Source organism: Seriola dumerili, unplaced genomic scaffold (genome assembly GCF_002260705.1).
Source record: "Seriola dumerili isolate Sdu_G_001 unplaced genomic scaffold, Sdu_1.0 BDQW01000372.1, whole genome shotgun sequence".
NCBI lineage: Eukaryota > Metazoa > Chordata > Actinopteri > Carangiformes > Carangidae > Seriola > Seriola dumerili.
Window position 1 is genome coordinate 140,021 of NW_019174627.1, and position 25,836 is coordinate 165,856.

A 25,836-nucleotide genomic window follows, 5' to 3' on the forward strand; every position below is an offset into this window, starting at 1 on the left:
AATTACAGATGAGATAACACGTGTGTGTGTGTGTGTGTGTGTGTTTGAAGTGGTTTTGTTAATAGAATGAGTACTCACCTAAAGAGCCTCTCCTCTCTCTCTCTCATTCTATCTTTTGCTCGCTCGCCCTCTCTCAGTCACCCATTCTGTTGAGAGCATTTACATATCTGAGGACACACACATCAAACACATCATTATAAAATAACACTGTGTGTGTGTGTGTCAGAGCCTTTAGTTACTGGATACATCAGACGAACACACACACACACTTACAATGAGCTGATGTGCGTTTCCATTCATATGGTTTTGTTTAAATTGAATCTCTGACATAAACCTGGAGACTCCCTTCTCTTCTGTCTCACTGAACGTTTTCATGTCGGCGTTAAAAACAAATCCTGACAAACTTCAGATTTAAATACAAATGAAAAACTAAACTAAGTTTTTCTCTTCTATTCCAACATCCTGGAACAGAAAACAGAGTTCTGGATTAATGAAGGACAGAAATAGATGATACCTAGCTTAGCATTAACACTGGAAACAGGCGGAACAGCTAGCCTAGCTCATGTCTGTTTAAAGGTAAAAAGACAAACAACAACCTCCATGTGTTTTGCTTTTGTACAGATTCAATAAATGAGATAAAACATGTTAATCAGTGAACTTGTCCCTCGGTTTCCAGTGTTTATGCTAAGCTAAGCTAAGCAACATATTTATGTAGGATCATTCGGTAACCATGGTAATAACATATATCAGAAAGTGAAAATGAGTTAAATTGAATTCAGTAAATCTGTATGATAATTCTTGTTACTTGTTATTACTAATTATTCATAATTAATGTTGTTTGAATAAGGAATGTTGTTATTATATATTTTAAATAACTTTCTCTTGTGTTTTGAGACACTGTGATGTCACAATAAAAACAATCAACAGGGACACTGGACCTACATTAATATTTCACATACGGGTTGTTTGTTTATTATTTTACTGCAACATATTTGACAATATGTGGATTTTAAAGCTGCAACTAAAGATTATTTTCATTGTCAAATGATCTGCAGATTATTTTCTCGATTGATTCGTTAATTATTAAAAAATAATGAAAATAAATAGTGAAAAATGTCCCTCACAGGTTCTGTTTACGTTCACTCAGAAAACCAGCAAAGACTCACATCAGAGGCTGAAATCAATGAAAATGACAGAAGTGATTTATTATCAATATAATGGATTTAGCTGTAGGAATTACTACAGCATGTCTGAGCAGGTTCAATAAATATCACCGAGCCCCCTTTATTCCACATACAGAAGACTCAGTGAGGAGCTGAGGAGGTCTGAGGAGGTCTCTGTAGGTCTCTACAGGTTTCTGTAGGTCTCTGCAGATCTGTGCAGGTCTATGTAGGTCTCTACCAGTCTCTGTAGGTTTCTACAGGTCTCTGTAGGTCTCTAGAGGTCTATGTAGGTCTCTACAGGTCTATGTAGGTCTCTGTAGGTCTCTGCAGATCTGTACAGGTCTATGTAGGTCTCTGTAGGTCTCTACAGGTCTGTGCAGGTCTATGTAGGTCTATGTAGGTCTCTACAGGTCTCTGTAGGTCTCAGCAGGTCTGTACAGGTCTATGTAGGTTTCTGTAGGTCTCTACAGGTCTCTGTAGGTCTCTGCAGGTCTGTACAGGTCTATGTAGGTCTCTGTAGGTCTCTAGAGGCCAGGTCTGTAGCAGGTTGTGTTTAACTGGTCCATCAGCTGATCCCAGAGCAGGACGACGGACAGGAAACAGAGTTTTGAAAAATCTAAAAACAAAAAACAGAAGATTCGTTCAGTCAATCTGGCATTAAATTAATATTTGTCAAATTAGTAAAATAAATAAAATATGTGTAAGGTAACGTCATGTTTAGCACATTTACTTTGTGATCTACTGACAAGCTGAATGTTTTCCTTTGTTTTTACTTCAGCTGGTTTTTCTGGTATAAACTGACTGAACCTGGAGCCGAGAGTCAGTCTGAAAAACAAAACTGTTCCTTCACTTGGAAAATGGTGATAAAGAGAAAAACAACTGGTGGAACATTGTTCTCCTTACACTCTACTGCAGGATCAATACCCTGTCAAATATATTAGTCTACATTAACACAGCAGAGTCTCCCCTGCTAACGTTACCTGACCTCATGTCAGCAGGAGACACACCTGTGTCTCTGCATCAACTAACACATTTGATTGATGTTGTTTTATTTACATTAATCTGACATTTATGATGAATTAATGATGATGTGAGCTCTTATTCTGAAACCAGGCGAGCAGCAGGTTTCAGTTCATCTTCAGACACAGTGACCTCTAGTGACGTTCAGGTGACACAGGTTTAAACCCGTCTAACCCACAACTCTGTGTGTAGTTTGTGCATAAACACTGACGTGAACTGACGCTCCAGTGTCAGTCTTCCTGGAGGGCGGTGGTCCTCTTCTCCAGCAGCCAATGAGCCGCGATTCTGCTGGCGTAGATCACATAAGACCAGGACAAGACCACGACCGCCAGAAAGACCTGAGAGACGAGAAACAAAGACGTGTTTCAGCTGCTCAACAACATCAAAGAACGACAGCGAACATACATGAACACACCAACACATCCACACAACCGTATTTAAAATAGCTAGAACTGAAACAGAAAGTTGAACTCAAACTGTTTTCAGCTTAAATTCAGGTTTAAGAGATTTATATAAAATATTACTTGAATAGAAAGATGCCAGTAAGTGTTTGCAGTTTAAAAGATTTATAACTTACGTATTAAAAAACCCATAAAATACCCATTTATCCCAAGACATATGCAGCTCTAAAGTCTCTGGATTGTTGGTTATTAATCTGTTTAAGGCTGCAACTAATTATTATTTTTATTCCTGATAAATCTGCCACTTACTTTCTTGATTAACTGACTAATCATTTGGTCAACAAAACATCAGAAAATAGTGAAAAATGTCCATCACATCCTTCAGCCCGATGAGACATCATCTTGTTTTTTGTTTTGTTTATCGTTTAAGAATCTAGAGTCAACAAATGTTTGGCTCATTTGCTAGAAAAATGACTTTAACATTCAGTTGATTATCAAAACAGCTGCTGGTAAGTTCCCTTTTGATCGGCTAATCGATTCATTGTTGCAGATCTACACACAAGTGCCAGAATTGTTGGTTGTTATTCATCTTTAATACCATCATATTTAACTAAAATCTCATTTCAATTTATTATATCCCATTTCAGAACCAACATAACTGTCTGCAAATAGATTCTCAATTTATTTCATTATTTATTATGACATTACTTTTGCTGTCTTTTTATTTAGAGGCTTTATTCTATAAAGTTTAGCTTTATTATTATTATCATCATTATTATATTTTCATAATCAATGTGCATCTTATTACCTCCTCGCCAGCTAATATCACTAATTCATCATCTAATCTTCATTTTAAGCATTCCATTTTATGGCTGGTTGCTAACTAGTTGCTAGCTAGCCGTTAGCAGCTACTTTAACACAGCCTTTCCAGTCCCCTAGAGCAACATTTGACTGAAACCGGGTGTAATTAAAGTACCACAGAGTAGATCCTGTCCAGTCCCCGTCTACTTAATGTCTCCATCTTCTCATTTAATCCAGATTCTACCCGCCGAAACACCGATTCTGTTTGTTTACACCGCGGACTTCCTCCTCTTCTTTATGAGTTTAGCGGTTGTTGCTTCGCCACCGTTTAACGGACATTTGCGCCATCTTGTGTTTCAGAGTGTTAACGGCAGATTAAACGACTGACTTTATATTAAAATAATAGATTACAACCTTTCAAAGATCTTCTTTAACACGTTTCCTCTCCTGGTTAATTTACTAAACTTTGTGTAAAACATGACGTAAAACAGACAGTTTTACCTGGCTGCTCTCGCGGGGTAGATGGATGTTCTGCACTCTGACCGTTAGGAGGCAGCACTGAGAACACAACCATTACGATCGTAGCGAAAAATCAGAAAGACAATGTCTTACTCTGCTTCCTTTTCCTGGAACCACACGCACTCACACATAGGATTGGCATGGGCAGGAGATATGAGTCATTGTTGAGCAGTAATGGAGAGTAACAAAGTACTCAAGTACAATTCTAAGGTATTTGTACTTAATTTGTTTCCATTTTCTGATACTAAATACCCCACAGTCCCCACATGTATTTTCCTGTGTTTTAATGGAATTGGCAAAGAACAAGTAAATTCAGGCTCACGCTGCCTTTCTTACGCCAATAAAACACGCCAGGCCTACTTATATATAAACCAGAGGTGACTATGACAAACCCAGAGTAATGCAACAAGAAACACAAATGATGGTTTTAGTCAAAATAATGATTTATTAAGACAAAATGTGGACCCACGGTTCGTCTGTTGTGGTTTGAATGAGTCATCTTCTTTATTTGCGATCTTTGGTTCAAGAAAAATTATTACGTTCCATTTCCCATCATCCACCGCGGCATCTTTCTCATTCCAGTTGTGAGTAGCTGTGCTTTCGGACAAAAACGACCGACACAAATGTCTCCGTTTCTAACCGGAGTTTAGGTCTGAACGGATCAGAGCAACGGAGCCCGGGAGACTGATAACGTCGCCGACGGCGGATGCCGCTCACGTTGCGGAATTCTGCCGGGAGGAGGAGAAAAAACCCGGATGAGAAGCTCCCGGAGCGACCCGGGGAGTCTACTTCTGCTCAGGTACGGAGAGCTAACCTCGTTAGCATGCTAACAAGCTAGAAGGAACGTTTTTGTGTTTGTCGTTTTCTACCGCAGTGTGACGAGCGTTTACCGGCGGTTGCCACCGGTCCAAGCCGTTAGATAGAAGGACCAATAAACGTGTCTGAAGCGAGCAGAGAGGAGGATATCGAGACTGCCGGCTCGATAAATGCCAGTACAGCTCTGCTCGCTGGCGTTAGCATGCTAGGCTAGTAGCAGCTAAAATGTTATATATGCAGCGTCGTTCTCTCCCGAGGATTGTGTTTTTGTAATGGTGAAGTAGAAAGAAGAAGGGTGAATGTAGCTTAGCTCTGTGTTAGCTTTTGTTGTTGCTCCACCACTGAAGAACTAACTGATGATGTAAACTGAAGCATCATTCCATGAAAGTGTCCTGAGACAGCTGCTCTGCCTTCACCAGGTGTAGTTTTTATTGAACAGCTGAAGGTCTGAGGTCGTTCAAACACAACAGAAGAAGAAAAACAAAAACACAAACAAAAGTTAAAGACCTTCAGCTGCTTCTGGTTTCTTTAGTTCATCTTACAAACACAGTCACAATGTGACACCAGTGTGACTAGACTGTTAGAATAACACACAGAAAGTGAGGAGTGATCACATGACCCTGAATGTATCTCACGGTCTGTTCTCTGTGTTCAGGTGATGGCGCCCACACGCATGAAACTGCGTGTGCGCCGTCGTGATGGTGCAGGTGCAGTGGGAGGCGGTCAGCCGGCTGAGGAGGAGGAGCGGAGTCGAGAGACCAGCGGTCGCGGCAGCAGCCGGAGGAAAAACACCAGTAACACCTCGACCACTGTTGCCACCGCCTCCTCTCCGCCCACGTCCTCGGCCTCGGCGAGGGCGGTGGTGGCGGCAGAGGAGGCATCACCTGACTCCAAGTGCCCCATCTGTCTGGACCGCTTCAACAACCTGGCGTACCTGGACCGCTGCCTGCACCGCTTCTGCTTCCCCTGCATCCAGGAGTGGTCGCACAACAAGGCAGAGTGTCCGCTCTGCAAGCAGCCCTTCGCCTCCATCCTGCACTCGGTCCGTGCCGAGGATGACTTCAAGGAGTACACGCTGCGGCCGGCGCCCGCCAACAGCAGCGTGGCCGCCACTGTGGCAATGGTGGCCGCAATGGCGTCGGCGGCGAGGAGCGACCACCAGATGCGGTTGATGCTGAGGAGGCACAGGGCAACGGACGGCGGAGAGACAACGACGAGGAGGCGGAGGAGGGAGAGGGGAGGGAGAGGAGGGGGGAGCAGGAGGACGGGGGAGAGGACGGGGGTGTGGGAATGGTACCTGGACTCTCCTCCTCTCCCCCCTCTTCCTCACCATCCCGCTGTGTCTCCCATGGTCGCCGAGGACAGTGGGGAGGGGGAAGACCTGGAGCAGCAGAGGATGAGGGGAGGGGCAGATCTGGCGGAGCGCGGTGTGATATTTGAGGGACTGACGGGCCTTGGGGGGGCAGTGTCAGTAGCCCCCAACGACCGGGCGTCACGGCGGCTGATGACCCGTCTGGCGGCGAGGCAGCGGCTGCAGCGAGAAGGTGGAACTGTGCGGCGGTTGAGGGAGAGAGAGTGTGTGGCCTTCCGCCGCGCGCTCTACCGCTGTGGCATACGGGTCCGCGGTGTTGCCGGGGTCAGCGGTAACCAGGCGCAGCATCGTGACATCACAGCAGAGAGCTTCCGTCGCAACCCAGCCCACCTGAACAGACTCCGCCCCTGGCTACGGCGGGAGCTCACGGTGTTATATGGTGCTCACGGTACGCTGGTCGACATCGTCCAACGCATCATCATGGCACGGCTGGCCCGCCACGGCTTGGAGGACACGCCCACCATAGAAGAAGAGCTGCGGCCGTTCTTGTTGGCTCGCACCGACCACTTCCTGCACGAGCTGGTCAGCTTCGCCCGCTCACCGCTCAGCCTGGAAAACTATGACCTGCAGGCGGTGTATGAGCCGCCCGCCACGGCCATGGAGCTAGATGGGATGAGCAGCCCGTCTGACAGCAGCTCCGTCATTGCCATATCAGAGGGCGAGGAGGAGGAGAGCCGGGGGGGGGGAATGTCAGAGGAGAGGCTGCAAGGGAGAGCGGGGAGCACTTACGATGATGTGATTCAAACAGGAAGTAGCCTTAGCCTGTCTGCCTGGGACGACGAAACGCCGGGCCCCTCCTACTCTACTGCCGAGCCGTCATGTTCACTCACCTCACTGTCATTCAGCCCCGACACACACAAGCCAGCCAATAAGGACGCGGGAGAGAAGCGGGAGGAAGAGGGGGAGGAGGAGTGTCTGATCGTTGGATACAAGAAGCCGATCGCAGAGCGGACACCGGAGCTGGTGCAGCTCTCCTCCGACACCGAGGAGGAGGAGGAGAAGGAGAGAGAGGAGGAAAAGATGGTTGAGGATGCTCCGCCCCTCCCCTCCACCACCCCTCCTCTTTCGTACCTACCTACAATCCCTCCCTCCACATCTGGCGCCTACCTAGAGGAGCAGAACGACAAGCCGAAGGAGAAAGACGGCGAGGCGGGTGGGCGTCGCTCACGTGCACGCTCCTGGTCGGTGAGCTCGGGGCGAAGCCGGGAGTCCGTGTGCACGCTCAGCCCGAGCGAGCAGCGGCCGGAGAGCTGGAGAGACAGGAAACAGTGTGGTAGTGAGGTGGTGAGGGAGAAGAGGAGGAGGAAGAAGAGGAGAAGAGGGCGGGAGAGGAGTGGTACCTTGTACAACCCAAACCGATCCATCTATCCCGCCATGATGCACCGCCGCTCCCACTCTCCCTCGCCGTTTTACTCCAGCGTTGAGTCCGGTTCACCGCTGCCGCCCAGCCCACCCGACTCCAGCTGGGAGTACCACTGCTCCCCCTTTACCTCCTCTGTCTCCTCGCGCTCCTGCTCTTCCTCCTCCTCACCCCTCTGCTCCTCCCCGCAGCCACCGTCGTCACCACCACCGCAGACGCCGCCGACGCCCTCGCTCTCCCCCGGCGACACTCACCACAGAGAAAAACCCGGTGGGAAGAGGAAGTACAAGAGCCGCCACCTGGACAGCAACGACAAGGACCCGACCTGGAGGCCGAGCAGCAGCCACCGCAAGGAGAAGAGGAGGGAGAGGGGGGAGAAGGAGAGGAGGAGGAGGAGGAGGGAGAGAGAAGGAGGGAGGAAACGGGAGAGACACAGGAGGGAGAGTAGTTACTGTGGAGAGAGGTGAGAGCGACACTTCCTGTTTTTGTTTGTTTTTCTTTTTCATTTTGTTTGTTTGTTATTAATATATATATTGTTTTTCCTCTTTTTTTGGGGGTTCTTTTGTTTTTGTGTGTGTTTTTTTTGTTTGTTTGTTTTTTGTTTCCTTTGTGTTACTAAATGTTTATGACGTTTATAGGAAAGAAAAAGACACAATGAAAAAGAACACAAAGGGGGAGGGATCTTTTCTCAGGAATAAAATGATGGATTTGTGAAAATAGAATCAGGCTTATTGGGTGTTACATAGTTAATCCATTTTTTCCAGTATGTGGTTCATTGTTCCAGTTTGATTGACATTTTATAAATGTCTGCTGTAGTTTCCATCCACACATTTAGAGTTGGGTTTTCCTGCTAAGAGTCTTTTTACCAGCCACCAGTAGTTGTTCAGTAAATATTTATCTCTTTTCTCTTTTAAGCCAGTCTCAAGGTATATATCCAAAATATTATAATTACTAACTCTTATTTATTTTAGACAGATTTCACATTTGAAAGATGCTTTGTGCATCCGTCTCCAACTGTCCCAGAAAACATGGTTGTGGTTTGCCTTTTGATTTCCACGGTTTCTCAGGGAAACAGTAAGACTGTTATTATCGTGGGACTCCTCAGATACAATTATCCCCACGTCCCAGAATTCATTGTTTCTCAGATGTTTAGTTTCAGTTTGTGTTGAAACTGTTGTTTGAGCTGAAGGATCAGTTTGGAGGATGGAGGTTGTGATGCTGTTGAACTGTATTGTCTTACACTGATGTTTCTGTAATTAGAGTAGAAACAGCAAACCTGAAGTTCCTCTCTTACAAACAGGACGCTGTTTAAAGAAGTCAGATCTCATCAACATGTGGAATTGTCCCGGGTTAAAATCCACGTTTTAACCCTCGTTTCCTGTCTGTCTGTGTGTCTGTGGTCCAGCAGCGGCAGGAGGTCCAGAGAAGACCGGAGTCCGAGTGTGGAGATCATCTACGAGGGCACTATCATGTCCGACGCGACACAACCTCCCGCCCGCAAACGCCGCAGGAAACGCCACCGAAAGATGCCACACAACAGGTAGCAGCCACGTGGTCGAATTAACTGCCAAAAAATATTTTCATTTAATTACAATGTGAACGTGGTGGAAAATATTGAACAGCTTGTAATTACTGAATTAAAATCAACCATTTAAACAAATATCATGATTTCCTGTTGAGTTTAAACTCCCTGCAGTTGTAAAACCAGCCAACAGGGGGCGGCCTGCCACCATTAGTCCCATCAACAAGAAGAACAACAGCTGTACTCCGTGATGTTTTAACAAATGAACTAATTTTTTTGTAGATTATTATTTGGTGAAAAATGACTGATAACTCAGTTACAGTTTTTATTATTGTTGAATATGGTTTCTGTTTTTATTCCCATTTACTTTTTTTATCAGCTACTGTCTGTTTTCATTGTCCTTATTTTACTGTACTATTTGATTTTTTTTTTATCGTAAAGCACTTTGAGCTACATCTCTTGTAAGAAAAGTGCTTTATAAATAGAGTTTATTATTATTAATACTTCCTTCTGATTGGCCGATTAAAAATGTCTGAGGGCTGTAATTCCCTGTAATAAAAAAAAACTGCAAAATGTTTTAGTCCATTATAAAATATTTGGTGATTACAAATGGTCAAATTAATCAGTTATAAATCAATTCAGTTTTTTCATCAGTGTCTTTTTCTTTTGTGGTTAGTTGCTGCCAAGAATTTCATTAATTTAATGAAATGAGATGTTTAGATTAAAAAATCTGTAAAGATAAATCTCCACTCAGAGTAAACTATCAGCAGGGACGAGGTTTTTTTACAGTTAGAAATGTGGAGTTTATTCATCAAGAGGCTGCATAACTCTGTTCCTGTCTGAGATTCAAGGTCATTAAACTTTATTGACACTCTCTTTGTTCCTCTCAGTTCTCCAGTCATCATCACCCTCGACAGCGACAGCAGCCACGACGACCTCAACAACAAAAACATCAGCAGCGGCAGCAGTAGTCCGCTCAGCAGCCAGCAGACCGTCGACTTCTCCGACCTCCCTCCTCTCCCGTTGGTGCATTCTGCCGGTGTAGGCGGGGCCTTGGAAGGTGAAATTGGCGAGCTTCCCGTTGACATCCTAGACCGGGGATCTGACGGGTCGGAGACGGAGCCAGCGGGCCAATCGGGTCCCATCGCAATCGATAACAGCGACAACAGCGATGACGTGGACGTGGAAAATGTCGAAGAGAATGATTCACTGCTGGTGTGGAGTGATGATAGAGGGCTGTCTTCGAACTTACATGGACCAATCAGAAAGGTCGACACGAAGACGACCACTGATAATCATCCAAGAGAGGCAACGAGTGCGGATGCTCAGCGTCCAGGAGACAAAGACTCTGCTGCCGTTACGACCTCTGACAGCTGTCTGCTAGCAACCATCCTAAATGACCTCAAGGAAATTGCTGTTCCTAAACGTGACTCGTCTTCGAACTTTAGTTCCTCCCCCGACACCAGAAGAAAATGTCTTCAGGCTCGTTCCAATCAGGGCGACTGGTTGGCTGAGACGAGACGTCCCGATGCTGATTTGCCTGTGGAGCGAGAACAAAATCAGGGGTCGGACTGTCGTACCTTCACGCCACCGCCGCCGCCTTCTCTTCAGCAGCTGAAGGAGGGCGGAGTCAGACACGAGGGCGTGGACATCCCTCCACTCCTAAAAAAGGCCAGTCCTGTTCGGTCACACAACAGAAACACGCCACCACCATTAAAACACAAAGATGCTGGGAGTCCACACCTGTCGCCCGCTGGCCTCCACTCACCTCATGCCTCCATCGACGTTGACCCAGTTGGTGCAAATAATCCTGTTGACCTCAATTTAAATCCCGTCGACTCCCGTTTGTCTCCCGATCCGCCCAAAGATCACCAGGTCATCCCGCCCATTTCAACACTGAAGAAACATTTAAAGAGCGCTTTGGCGTCTGCTAGCAGCGTTAGCACTGACCTGCATCCTTCCTTTCATTTAACACCTATTGACTCTCCTAAAGTCCGAGCATTAACCACTGAGATCCATTCCATAAGTCACAAACCCCCCATTGATATCCACTCATCTTCTGGGTCTGAAAATACCACTCCACATCTGGATTTCTTGAATTCTCTTCATTCTTCAAAGTTACATTCCTGTCGTGAGAGCACAAAGGAAACACCTTCCTGTGGTGTCGGATCTTCACCCATTAACTTACATCCTGTGAATTCTTTATCTGCCATTGATTTTCATTCAGCTGATACCGGCTGGTCCAAAGAGAAACGAGCGCGCACTGACTCTACCTCCGGAGGTTGCAGGAATGAGACTTTAATGAATTCCTGTCAGGTAGCACCCGTTGACCTCCATCTTTCCAGCAGTGTTTGTGCTGGAGGCACGCCGGCAGGTAGTGGTGTTTTCTCAGGAGTCACTTCTAACGTCACGTCACCTGCTGTTTCGGGTTCGTCCCTCGAATCCAGGACTCAGAATCCCTCCTCACCCATTGACTCGCACTCTTCCAATAAAAGAGAGAACCTGTCACAAAAGCTTAGACTGAACCCTGTGCCAACAGCAGCTCCCAGTGGCAGGTTGACACCCATTGACTTGCATCCTAGAAGTCCCAAATCTACTGTTGATCTCCACTCTTCCAGTGCAGCTTCAGAAGGACTGGCCGATGGCACGCCATCATCAATAATCAATCACGGGGATCGATCGCCCGGTGGTCACCCGCCACCCATTGATTTGCATCGTAGAAGTCCTCCGCCATCCGCTAACCTGCATTCTTCTCGCTTTGTCACCACTATGATTGATGGACACTCCAACCACACAGCCTTACCCCCCTCCTCCACCTTCCACACTGCACACAGGAAGTGCAGTTCTCGAGCCGAACCTACTGTTGACTCCCACTCAGACCTTCGCCACTCTGACTCAAAACATCACAACCACTTTGACCCCAGCTCCAACTCACAGTTCCCCGTTGATGCCCGCTCCAAACATAACGCCCCCATTGACTCTCAGCGTGAGCCCAAGCAACCCATTGACGCTCACTCGAAAAGCTCTCGGAGAGACTTCCAGCTCCACGCAGACAATCGCATCACGTCTTTCCCCGGGTCCGTTGAGAACCAGTGGAACTCCGGTGCTGACACCCGTTCAGACTCGCGGTCGCCCATTGACGAATGTTCGGCGAGCGGAGTTTGGGCCGCACACACACACTCCACGTAGAACACACTCATGAAAAGAGATTTAAGTGTTGAAGACTCAAAGGACGAACACTCGATTTTTATCTCTGTTGCTATTTTTTGTTTAATTGTTTAAGATAAATTGTGTTCATTTAAAATTTAACCCCTTACTGCCTGTTTCATCCCAAAAGTCAAGTTTGAACCACTGACAGCAAATTGTTTTTACATGTGTTTTTTTTTCCTGGGGCTGGGACACTGAGAAACTTGGGTCAATATATTTGATATAAATATTGATTAAAAAAAAATTGTCATAATAATGATTTACAATATTAATTACCATTTCCACCATTTTTGTTTGCGATAGAGGGGAGAGGTAAAGATTTAGTCTTGATTTATAAACTAGAGTTAATTTGTTGATATCCTGGTTATGATGATTATTGATAATTGATTGGTTCCAGCCCCCGGTGATGCACAAGTCACATGAAAATGTTTAAGCCCACCTTCAGACAAACATTAAAGGTGGAGTCAACTGCCATTTTTTTTAACCTGTCTCTGGGGAAACATTAAGCCCCGCCCCTGTCTGTTAATCACAACTCGGTCACATGTTGTATAAAACAATAGCTGTAGTCTGAAATCAAATGGAAATCCAAGTAAAAGTGAAATAAATATAAGAATTTATGGATAAGGTGAAAAAGCAACATTTTCTAACATAAAAAAATAATGGAAACATTTGGACGTCACTTTTAGAAAATCCTTCAATAATGAGACACGGCTGCAGCGTCATCCTGGTCTGCTCGTCATGTAATAAATGAGTGAATATGTGTGTTTACATGTTCTGTAGGAAAAACCTCACGGGTTGAAGAATCCTGAATAAAGGTTTTCTCAGAAAGTGAGACGCTGTTTTTGTTCCTTGAATCTCTGGAAATTCGAAGCCATGCGAAACAACTAACGACAAGGTGCCGTTTTCTAATTAGCCAATCTTTATAAGTTGTAACTAATGATTTAGTATTGGATAATAAATCAATAATTCATCTTTAATAAGTGTTGGTTGCCATGTTGTGAGAACTTCCTGTAGCTCTCTTACTCTTTGGTTTCGAGGTCATTAGGTCGACACTATCATCACCCCACAGAATATCGACCTGGAGCTTAACGATTAGTTAATTAATAAAGGAGCAAGAATTTTCATTATCAATTAAATATTGATAAAAGTCAGAAATCCATTTGTTCCTGCTCTTTAAATATGAATATCAGCTGGTTTTATTCATCTTAAACTGAATGTTTCTGACAAAACAAAACATTTGTTCTCGATGAATCGATTAACTGATCGTGAAAAGAATTGTCAGTTGCAGCTTTAATCAGTTTATTAACCATTTACTAACATTTGAAACTCTAGGCTTTATGGCTTATTATAAAGTGTGAAAGATTAACAACTGAATTTATGAGCTAATAAAAATAATAAAACACCAAACTGATGGATTCAGACGCTGGTATAAGCATTGAATACCTTAAATATACCGCATTTTCTGTATCAAATCAATCTGCATTCACATTTAAAGATCCATATCTCTGTTATCCAACATTTAAAGAAGCAACGTCATCTGTTATAGAGTTCACCAGATTCATTAAGACTTTTTAATACCAGATAGAATAAAATTGAATTCTTGTTTCACCATCACACGGGACAAAGTCTGCTGGACGAGCAGCGTGGAAAAGTAATTTATCATGATGTAATTAATTGAATTAGTGATACCTTGGTTCAGATAAGTGACATAACTTGAATAAATGAATTAACCAATTAAGAGTTATTCATTAAAGTTTTTATTAAAATTAAAACATCTCCCAACACCACACAACTGAGTACAAAAACATTTAACACCGAAGATATTTAAGATCTTTTTAAATGAAATTTAAGACTTTAAGACATCCTAAGGCTTTTATTTAAGGAAACTGAATTCCATGTTTTTAGGATTTTTCAAGACCTTGTTTTTATGAACAATGTAAACATAACTGTGAAGAATCAGCTGTTTTTCATTTGGAAACACTTGAAGTTCAGGATTTGAAATGCAGTTGATGTTTCTCACCACCAGATGGAGCCACAGGAACCTTCACTTGGTTCCTACTCCTCCTCCTCATCACTCCTTCCTCACTTCCCCTCTTCTTCCTCTTTCCAACTCCACGTCCTTCACTTTGTCGCCTCCTGCGTCTGTCTCCTCCTCCTCTCGCCCACGCAGGAAGAGAACGAGGAGGGATAATGAGTCTCGGGGGAGCAACAGAGCGCTTCTCCCACACTAATTAAGACTATCAGGGTCCGATTAAATGGCTGTTAAACACACACAGTCTGTGGTGGATCAGCGCCAAGTCCTGACTCTGGGTGGAAGACAAGAAAGAGACGAGGCAGGAGGTTGGAAAGAGAAAAGTATAAAAATAATAATTAAGGAGAAAATGAGAAAAAGGCGACGAAAGGAAAGAAGCAAAAACTGACCCTGAAAAATTAGACGTCAGACAAATACCAATGGGCAGCAGCTCTGTGGTGACCAGAGGTCAGGAGAATGGACAAACAGAGAAGCTGCAGTCACTCAGATAACCACTCTTTATAACTGTGCTGAGCAGAGAAGCTTCAGTGTGAACAACACGTCCGACCTACAACAACAGAAGACCATGTAAGGTTCTGCTTCCTGTCACCAAGACCAGAAACCTGAGTCTCACCAAAGCTGGACAGTTTGTGTTTCATTTGTGCAGATGGTGGAGTCAGAGTCTGAATCCATGGACCCAACCTGCCTTGCGTCAACAGTCTCCCGCCCTGGATCCAGTTGAACACCTTTGGGAAGTTAGAACAGGAGACTGTCGGCATGAATGAATGTGCAGCTGACTAATCTGAAGACACCAAGAGATCCAGGCCAAGGGGGGGTCCTGCACTTTAAGTCAAACATCTACCTAATAAAATGGTTGCTAAGTGAAACTTGGGAGTCTTGATCAAAAATACAATAGCTGAGGATTTAAATCTTGTGGCACTGGAAGAGGTCACCAGAATTATGAGGACTTCAGAGTGACTTCAAACGAAGTTCGTCAAGTTGTGAGTGCGACGTCTTCGAGGAGATGCTCTTGGAACATGTACAACGTTAACCACGTGTACGATTGATTGTGTTGAGATCACAAACACACTCTGAGTCAGACCCGACAAACACTCGAGTCTTTAGACGTGGTCGAACGACATTTAGTCCGAACTGGTTCGTCTCCTCGACTAAACTGAAAAGATGATATAATGTTTTATCTGTTTATTCATACTTTTCAATATTTTCCGAGACAGAAGTTTGTATGACACTAATTATAAGAAAAATATACATTTCCATAATAAACTGATCCCTTTAAACTGAAGTAATTTTTAATTTGCTATTGATTTATTATTCAAAACTTAATTCTTTATATATGTTCAATAGTTTGCAGAGAAATCCTTTCCTGACTGAAAGACTGTTACACTCATCCTTAATGGGAATTAATTAATTCAAAGTGTACCAATTCAACAGTCTTCATATTACTAATAATTACTATAATTAGTACCAAATTACATTTTGGAAGAAATTATTAGGAAAATATGAAAATAAATCTTTACCATCTCTCTCCTCTCTGCCGTGTTTCTGTTTCTGAACCTTGTTTGTTTGTTGATTTAATTGAAGCTTTATTTGCAGATTTCTGACACAGTCGATAAACATCAATCATTTACGTCACAGCGGTTTGTGTCACGATTAATCTCTGCTGAGAGAAAAGTGCCCCCCCACCACCACCGACCCTCCTTCGCTCTCTTTCTCTCAGGCCACGCCCACATTCTAGAACACTGGTGGTGGGCCATTGTTAGCGCTGTTGCCAGGCAACACGGCGCACCGTCGTCAGGGACAACCAGCCTCTCTGTCTTTCTCTCCCTCTCTCTCTCTCTGATAGCAACACCATTACTGAGATGACAAGCCCACACACACACACACACATATACACATACACACACACACACACACATACACATACACACACACACACACACACAGCTTCCATCTTGTGGCAGCACAGTGGCAGAAAAAATTTCACACAAACACAAAAACATATTGTTCATTTTCATGCCCTCCCTCTCTCACTCACTCTCTCTCTCACACACACACACACACACACACACACACACACACACACACACACACACAGTATTGTATGATGCAATCACCTGACATCCATATTCCTCCGCTGTGTGTCTGTCACACACTCGCAGCTAATCTTTGAAATGCTTTATTATAATTCAGCACGAGGAGGTCACAGAGACAGAATACATGAGGAGGAGGACAGACACACAAACCAACGTCCCCCTCTCCCTCATCGCCCCACCCTCTGAAAAAGGGGACGTTTGATTTTAGGAACATTTTCCTCATGATACTCAAAAACTGAAACAAACAAATAGAAATAAAAGTAAAACAAAAAGGATATTTCCAACATGTCCGTGAGTGCAAAGTTTGACACGATGAATCGTCAGTGGATCAAAGATGTCATCAGGATTCATTCATGAATGAACCAAATTTAATGGAACACTGTGTGTGAATATATTTGACATATAATAGTCAAGACATTTTCTTCTGAAACAAAAACTGTGTTGCTTTTAGCAGTGATGAATTACATTTGACAAACTCATCAGCAAAGTCCAACTTTCCAGAAACTATGTCCAGTTTATGCCGAACAGCCACAGACCAATGAGGAAAAACTCTTTACAACAGGGTCTGTGGATGGAGCAACAAACTTTCCCTACCATTAGGGGGAGTAAGGTTACTGTGGCATTTCCATCCAAGATATTATTTGGGGGGGAGCGCTTTGTGATTAAACCAGCGGACAACTTGCGCTGGATCTAGATGCAGCTAGCAAACATGGCTACTTCCTGTATTTACTTTTGTTCCAACTCAGAGGGAAGTATTTAAATGATGAATGTAAAAAATCCTCCATATTTGAGAAGCTGGACTCGTACATTCAGACCGAAAGCAGCGAGAGCAAGAGAATTCGCTCTGCCTCTCCTGATTGGCACCAGTGGTGAATACAACATGATAATGAATGACAGAGTTACTGACCTTGTTGTCTTTGCTAGCAGCTGTTGTTCACTTACATTCTCTATTTTAATGCTACAACTGTCTTTGCTGTTCCTCCTTCAGAGGATTTACTGCAGAGAAGACAATCTACTTCCTGGTTATAGCAGCTTGCAGCAGTTTGTCAGTATATTATTACCAACTGACAACTAGTATGGTCTAAGTTTGCAAGATGAAATCTTAAATTAGCGTTGTTAACGTTAACGACTGATTCAGATCAGATGCTAGTTAGCATGAAATTCCTTCCCTCCTGTTTCTCTAGAGCAGAGCGCTTCTACATTCTGATTGGTTGCTGCTGAACAATGTCATAGCTCATTACCATACAGTTGCCTGGACTTCAAATTTTTCTAATGCCCACACCGCACAAGATGTGCCGCCAACAGTCACGCCGCTGCTTGCCACAAAGAGACGCTGGCTCACATAGAAAATGAATTTCTGACTTCTGGTCAGTTTGACATTCTTGCCACTTTCGGTCTGAACGTATAGTAAAAGGTTCAAGTCCTTGTTGCAAAAGTGTGTAAAGAGTGCAAAACTAACACGAGCCATAGACTCACTGTGGCCAACGTCCACCAGGAGTGAGAATCTGGAGAATGTCTTAACAAAATAGTCTGAATTTAAAATCTACAGCTGCTCATTTGATCAGCTGTCAGTTCGATTACGCCCGACCACAGAGATCGAGTCTGGGCAGGTTCCTCAACATTCATCACGTTAATATTTAAAATCATTTTACGAGGACGTCTCAAGAAAGTTGTGCATTCGCTGCACAAATTTATACGAAATGTCTTTGTACATGTTGAAAAGGAAACACATGTTGGTATGTAATTTTAAAATCAGACACACAGACGTGTTGGAAATGACATGTATTGTTTGTGTGGAATATTCAGATCTGATCTCTTTCAGTTCAGTTTGATTCCCTTTAGTCCCAGGGTTCAGCTCAGAACCTCAGAGCGTCCCAGATAATCCACAGGTTTCCACAGGTGAGTTCCCGCGCTGCAGTAAACCTGCAAGTGGATTCTCCTGTTGTTTCATGTTGGTCGTCATGTGGTACAACCTGCACTGATACAAGAACAGAGAAACTGGTTCTGAACTCTCTTCAAGGTCTTGGTGAGGAATTCACAGATACAGACTTTACAAATCTGAATGTTTGGGACTGGAGGAGCCAATAGAGATCCAATGTTCAAAGTTAAACTGCCCCCTGAAATGATAAACCTTCCACTGCCGCTTTTTATGCAAATACAAAAATACAACAAAGTGTGTTTTTCAGTCTGCTTTAGTTCATAAAAAACCAAATGGAAGTGTGACTGCGCCCTGAGAACGTTCCAGTGAAATCCAGACAGGTAAAATAAATCCAGATGTTTAACTTCTCCTTTAGGCAGTGAAGTAAACTAGTGAATAAAAAAAAGAAAATCTAAACACCAGATTATATGAGGAGCAGATCAGCTGTGGACCATCTCGAGAGTTAAGAAACAGATTGTGTCGTACCAGCATGAACACAGCCCAGTAAAAATCAATCAAGGTGCCTTTAAAGTTCTTGAGGAGGAGGTAGACAGAAGAGACAGATAACAGTGATGTGGTAATTGTAGTCCTACTACGGTGAACTTGTAGTCCTTAATAACAGTCCTGGATCACTTCCTGCTGAGGTCAGTTCGTACTCCCTCTGCGGTGAAGTTTGTCCTTTGAGGTTAACTCGTCATCCGGTTTTGGTCAAACTGAAATCGATTCTGTGGTTTAGGCCTGAATCTTCCTGGTTTGGCTACGATGGGGGTGTGGTTTGCTAGGAGGAGGTGGAGGAGGAAGAGGAGGAAGGAGGGGACAATTTGATCACACGTGATGAAGGTTGTCGGAGAGAATGTGCTCAGGACCCGCAAGTCATCACACCTTCGGCAACTCAAGATGTTCCTGAATCATACTGTGTATTGACATTTTAACACTTTATCCATTAAATCTGGGTTTTATCACCTTTATTGACGGACTTTTGCTGAAGTTCATGTCTGTTTTTCGGAAAATTAGCTCCTCGGTTACAATTATGACTCTGGTTTTGACGTGAATGTTGTCTACAAGTCAGAAACTGGTGATTAGTAGAGGCATCCTGATCAAGTATTGAGTAGCTGCCGGTACTGAGTCTCATGAAATATGTATATTTACTTAAATGTTGATTAAATTTGTATCTGACACATCGAAATGCTGCAGATACGACACCTTAGTTTTTCACAAGCTACTTTTCTTGGTTCAAAACCTTATCTTACCTGATCTTATATGAATGAAAGTTTACCTGGAGAATGTGAAACTGATGTGATGCAATCAACGAGAGAAAAGGTGTATAACATTCACTGGTGCTACAGAGTACGAGTGAAATGCCCATGCTGAAGATCCCGGTTCTTGTAGTGGGGTAACAACACTAGCCGGCCATGCTGGACGAAACACAGTAGAGTATAGAGTATAAGTAAAGATTTGGCACTGGCTCCCAGTCTGTTGTTAGGTCTTTATTCTTAATACAAACTTCTGATTGGTCAGTTGTTTCTCTCACCACAGACCTATTTGAATAATTTAATATTAACAAATAAATAATGGAATAGTCAAAATTAATAACTGTAACCTGCTAGCTGTAGCCTTCTGTGATGCTAATATGGTTAAAGATAGAATGGTAGTATTTCTAGTGAGTTAGCTGTAGCTTGCTAGCGTCTGAACAACCTGTGTGTTTCTATTCAAGAGCTGCTTTTAAAATTTACCTTAAAACAAGTTCAGGAAAAACCATCACGCTGATCAACTGATTCCTCTCGCCTGTGACCAAACTGTCCCCTCGTCCTCTGTCCGCCTAGCTGCTTCCCTGTTCCGGTTGAGGTGGGATCTGTAGTCCCAACTTGTGGTCCACACAGTGTGAAATTGTAATCCTGTTGCAAAGCATTTGGTTCAAATCCAGAAGTTTTAGTCCTTTGTTGACTTAAGATTTGTTGTCCATGTGTGACAGTGACTTCCTGTTTGGCTTCTGGCTACGACTCTTGTTGGTGGAGGGACGGCTAGAAGAACCATCGAAATGCCTCGCCGGTCGGGACGGAGGGCGGCCGCTGAGGAAAAAAGACAAAAAGGAAGTCAGTGAGAGAAATGAGTGTGAATGTCTTGATAATGTGATATGTGTAACTGGATGGATGAGTTGGATTGTTTGGCACGCTGCAGCGGTGGAAGAACGACTCCCCAGGTAACAAAATGAAACCTCTGGCCCAACATATACCTTGGTCCTTGGCTCGAGTCTGGCAATTATACTCCCACATTAGCATCAACCTCCTAGAAACTGAAGCATCAGCACTGAAGAACCAGAAGCTGCAGTTCCTCTAACGACCACTAGAGTCTGGCTCCAACAGTGAGTCAGTCCCCATAGACTCCCATGTTAAAATGTCCAACTTTACAGCAGAAATAAACATGTTTACAGCCTGGTACAACAATTGTTTTGGTTTCTGGAGGGGATTTCCTCCTTCATGACACCTGTTTATATAACTCACCTGTTTACACTTTATAAAGGACAACAGTTATGGAGGATTGAGGGCGGGGCCTCTTTGAGTGACAGGTGGGTGCAGACACAGTTGGCTTGCTGCTGGTGTCTAGCCACTAGCTGTTTGCTAGGTGTCAACCTGAGATAATTCAAGTCTCGTGACCAGTCATGTTTATGGTGTTGGTGCCTTGCGTTGGCTTGTTGTGTCATTAACTGACAAAAAAAACATCAGGAAGTCTTCACTCCTGTTTTTTTAAACGAGTGAAATTCTATTGTAATCTTATTTATACAGTATGTCAGCACTAATTAGCAGGTATCAGTGTCTGCACTTATTATTACAGGCTTGCTAGCTTAGCTTGTTAACTACCTAATTAGCCAGCAAATAAGTTTTCCTTTGGGCAAGACATCCAGATGCTCAGCTTTGCTAACAATGCTAACGGGAGCTAATGTTCGCCACACTCGGCGTCAACAGAAGTCTCAGCTCCACACATGCACCTGTGGAGCAGCTCACGTGGGTGATGTCCAACTTTAATTACAGTGTGTGCCACGTTTCAAGTGTTTGATACGCAACAGGTTTCATGTATTTTAAAGCCAGATCAGGATTTATGTGGATTTCACTTTGAAGTTGATGGTCAGTTTGTCAGAGGAGACAAGGTGACTGTAAAAAAAAAATCCAAAAACACCAAAGAGGATTCGCTGCTCATTTCACAAAGTAAACTTTCTGATTGGCTCAGAGTCGACATCAAAGAGGACAGAAGAGGGATGAGGCAAGAGTGTGAAACCACCTGCTCGCTCACACACACACACACACACACACACACACACACACACACACACACACACTGTCACTTGCTGTTAGCCTCCACAGGTTCAATTAGCGTGTAATTGAGGAAGATTACGGCTGCTAATTCACTGTCTTACTAACACACACACACACACACACGTTTCATTGCTTGTGTTCATACCAAATGTGTGTGTGTTGATGGCGAGGGAATAATTAGTGATAGTTTGTGGAGATTCCCACAGAAAGAAGTGTGTGTGTGTGTGTGTGTGTGTGTGTGTGTGTGAGATATATAAAGTCATCAGTAAGGTCGAATGCTGGTGTCAATTAATTATTGATCGCCAGTTATTCTTATTGCACACACACACACACACACACACACACACACACACGCACACACACACACATGCACACACAGTAGTAGATCACATAAATATTCTCCTTTTCCTCTCTCTCCCAGCTCGCTTTATCACTTTGAATCAGTGGGGAGTTTGTGTGTGCGTGTGTGTGCGTGTGTGTGTGCGTGTGTGTGTGTGTGTGTGTGTATTGGCGGCCTGCCAGACCTCAGCAGGGACCGAGCTCTCGCTTTTCACCACCCACCATCTGCACAGCACTCACACACACACACACACACACACACACACTCTATCAGCAGGGTGAGCGATGCCTTCCAGCTCATGTCTTGCTGGCAGTGATCTGGGTTAAGCGAGCCAGGACACACACACACTCAATACGGTCAAGTGTTTACAGAAAAGATTAAACACGACAAAAATGTGCTAAATGTCCAACTGTGTGTGTGTGTGTGTGTGTGTGTGTGTGTGCACATCCTCACCTCCAGCACCCCCCCTCCTCCCCCTGGTTTCTTCTTCAGCTCTTCACACTTCCTGAACTTGCAGATCTGGTGACCCGTCTTCCTGTTGCGGCAGGATGAGCAGACGCCACAGTTGATGAGCCGCCTGCACGGCCCGCACACGCCGCACCGCTTCCTCTTCCTCTTTGCCACAGCCCCCGATGACGAAGATGACGACGATAAGGTCACGCCCCCTGCTGTCACCCCCGACGACGAGGGCGAGGAGGAAGAGGGGCAGGGGGAGGAGTTGGCGTGCTGCTGGCAGTCCGTTAGCGCCCGCTGGCCGCCTGTCATCTGGAAGGCGCTGCCAGCATCTGAGATCCCGCCCCCTGCCGACCCCATCGCCATAACGATGACCCCAGGGGGTAATCCTAGCCCCCCCAGGAAGCTACTACCCATCACCCCTCCCCCATTGCAGCTCCCGCCCTCTGATAGGCCCATCATGTCCGGGTGGGTGTGGCCCTGCTTGTTCATGATGCCGCAGTCCGCACCGCCACTGTAACCAGGGAGGAAGTTCCCGTTGCTAGATGCCATGGGATGATGGTGTGCTGCTCCCTGTGTGACAGGAAGTGATGAGGCAGTGTGTCCGTGTTTTTCAGCTCCTCCCCCCTCGCTGCTCCCTCCGCCTCCTCCTGCCCCCCCTCCCGACCCCCCGCCGCCGTGGTGCATGCTGGTACTGTGGTGGTGTGAGGTGGTCATGTGACCCTGCGTTGCAGGGGGGTGGTGATGGTGATGGTGATGCGTAGGCGCTGTCGCCACAGGCTTGGGCCGGCCCCAGAACATGGCCGCCGGGTGGTTCATGTTCACGTTCATGTTCATGTTCTCATGGCAACCCCACGGCGCTGTCGCCATGGTGCCCAGCCTGGCGGCGGTGGGGGGGAAGATGGGGGTGGCAGCTGCCAAACGGGCGGCCAGTTTGGCGGATTGAGGGAAGTTTGTGACGTTCATGTTCATGTTGACGTTGGTCTTGTAGAAGCTGGCGATGGACGAACGGTAGCGGTCCATCTCCGTGGTGTAGTCCAGCATCGGAGCCAGACTAGACACCTGCAACAGGTACACCGTCATCATCCTCCAATGTTATCAATACCTAATCAATAACACGAGGTACGTTACGGCTCAAACACAGAGGATGAACCTGTCAGCACCTGTTCAGGTAACAGTGGTCAAGGTGGACATTTAAGACATTTTTTTCTTCTGGTCAACTTTGTGAGACAATACAGGTGAGATGTTCACCGCTATCACAGGTGCTAATGCTAGCAAACAAACAGTCTCCATGGAAACTGTAGAATTTTACTGCTGTAAAATCTCTTTCACTGCTGCAAACGCCTTAATGTTTTTCCTTAACTAAGGAAACCTTTTAAGTTATTCTGTACTACAACCTTAAGAACCTCCCTCAGCTGAGGAGAAATTTAACTTCAAGTGTCAAACTTAAGTAGAAAATTTAAGGTGTTTTGTGCAACTGGCCCCCAGGAATTCAAATCCCGCTATTTTCCAGGAAATTCTCACCAAAGTCCCATTTCCTAGAAAAAGCACTTATACATACTATATACATACTAATCTGGGATTTTTAGCCCTATTAGCGGCAGTTAATAGCGTTTGAAATATCCACATTTCCTGTCGATCTCTACGATGTCAGTCCAGTGTTCCCGCTCTTTCTTTTATCTCTGTGTTTGGTCTCCTCCAGCTCCTGAGGGAAATATCTGGCTCTTCATCACCAACATCACAAAACAACGGCGTGGGTCGCTCATATGAGCAACGACTCACCTGTCCCTGGCCGCCGTAGACATGGTGGTTCGGGTGATGGTGGGAAGGGGCGGAGCCTCTTTGGAGCATCGAGGAGAGGTCGCTCTCCACGCACACGCCGCTCGTCATGCCCGACATGACCTCACACACACCTCAGCGCACACATGCACGCACACACACGCTTGCTCACGAAGGAAGTCGGTGAGTCGTTAGTCCCGCTCTGTGGATGAAAACAAAGAGGATCATAAACATAACCTACAGTGTCGTCGTCGTGACGACAATAGAGTCCCAACCTTTTCCACCTCATGACTCACTTGAAAATCTGAAAAATGTTGGCGGCCAACGTCCGGAGGACAATTCATATGTTCTCAGATCAGTTCTTATTTTAATGATAACCATTTGTCCATTTTTGGATTAGCTAGGAGTTAGGGGGCGGAGTCAGACACTGCCAAGATGGCGACGGTTGAGCAGCTCCCTCTGAGCTTCAGAAACCTGTGGGTGACATCCATCTTTATTTACAGTCTATGGATGCAGTGGGACATCATAAAAGTTCCCTGGCCCACAGGTTGGGAACTAAGAGATTGAACAGAACGTCATTTCCCATGATTCAACTGACACGTCTCCTTCTTTTACGGTTTCATTACTTGTCTCATCTCTAACTTCCACCACATTCTGCAGGTCATATTCAAACAGAGTCATGTGTTTTAGTCCCATGACTGACCTGATCAATTAATTGATTGATTCATTGACTGATACCTGATCTTTTTCTTTCAGCTCGGTTCGAGTGTTTCCTCAAGTTCAAACAACAGAACCACAGACACAAACCACAAAGGTGCACAAAGCAACGGTTCCACCAATGAAACTAAAAGACCCAAATGACATCACAGCCACACAACTTCCTGTCGAAACCGTGAATGAAACCTGACGGAGGTGCAACACTGGAAAACACCAGCGGTCTGCACCGTACCCACGTGTCCTTGAGCAACGGAGCACTGTATCCCAACCAGCAACCCACAGGCTCTCTGCTGCGAGATTAAACTCTGACCTCCACGACGCGTCTGACAGGCGATTCAGGTGATGACAGTTTTACTAAGAAGAAGAAGAAGAAAGTTCCAGTTTTGAAAATCAACGCTGTGATTCATCCTGTTTTTATTAAACCTCGTAAACTATTCTGTTCGGTCTGAAACCACAGACACGCTGACCTCTGACCTCACTGCACACACACACACACACACACACACACACAGATGGACGAGTCTGAGTGTAAAACATTCCCTGCCTTTGTGTGTGAGAGACAAACAGACTGAGAAAGAGATGTGTGAATGAGTAAAATATGTGTGTGTGTAACAGCCAGAGAAACACAAGATGTGTGTGTGTGTCTCTGTGTGTGTGTGTGTGTGTGTGTGTGTGTGTGTGTGTGTGGAGGGAAAGAGAGTGTGTGCAGCTGAGAGACAGAACGAGAGCACGAGTGTGTCTGTGCTGAGTGTGTGTGTGTGTGTGTCAGTGTGTGTGTGTGTGTGTGTGTGTGTGTCTTCTCGCCCCCCCCTCCTTCCACCTCCTCCACTCCCTCGAGGCGTAACTAATTACCCTGTCTGGTCAACCGGGCCGGTGCGAGCTCCGACAGAAGGTCACGGCGGCCACCGGCCGCGAGGGGAAAACGGCTCCCCCACGCGACACATTAACCCCCCCCCCCCCCGCCCCCCCCCCCCCCGACCTGAATAAGCACTTCGCAAGGGTAGCAGAAGAG

General features: G+C 45.0%; 1 protein-coding gene and 1 long non-coding RNA gene across 2 annotated transcripts; one reads left to right on the top strand and one right to left on the bottom strand.

Annotated features, from left to right (window-relative positions):
- Nucleotides 1–1,617: 1,617 nt before the first annotated feature.
- On the bottom strand, nucleotides 1,618–3,671 carry LOC111233137. Its single transcript, XR_002665583.1, has 3 exons — nucleotides 3,561–3,671; nucleotides 2,395–2,521; nucleotides 1,618–1,779 (listed from the first exon to the last, which is right to left on the bottom strand). It is a non-coding gene; the product is annotated as an uncharacterized LOC111233137 (long non-coding RNA).
- An 844-nt stretch (nucleotides 3,672–4,515) lies between these two features.
- LOC111233149 lies at nucleotides 4,516–13,083 on the top strand. Its single transcript, XM_022760906.1, has 4 exons — nucleotides 4,516–4,703; nucleotides 5,376–7,822; nucleotides 8,858–8,992; nucleotides 9,865–13,083. Exons 1-4 carry the CDS (start codon nucleotides 4,611–4,613, stop codon nucleotides 12,161–12,163), a joined length of 4,974 nt encoding a protein of 1,657 aa, XP_022616627.1. The 5' UTR covers nucleotides 4,516–4,610; the 3' UTR covers nucleotides 12,164–13,083.
- Nucleotides 13,084–25,836: the final 12,753 nt, after the last annotated feature.

Excerpts from the sequence above, each read along its gene's own strand:
- LOC111233149 (XM_022760906.1), top strand. The coding sequence starts at position 4,611 with ATGCCGCTCACGTTGCGGAATTCTGCCGGGAGGAGGAGAAAAAACCCG. Across the intron at positions 4,704-5,375 it reads GGGAGTCTACTTCTGCTCAG|GTGATGGCGCCCACACGCAT; the intron begins GTACGGAGAGCT and ends CTCTGTGTTCAG. Across the intron at positions 7,823-8,857 it reads AAGGAGAAGAGGAGGGAGAG|CAGCGGCAGGAGGTCCAGAG; the intron begins GGGGGAGAAGGA and ends TCTGTGGTCCAG.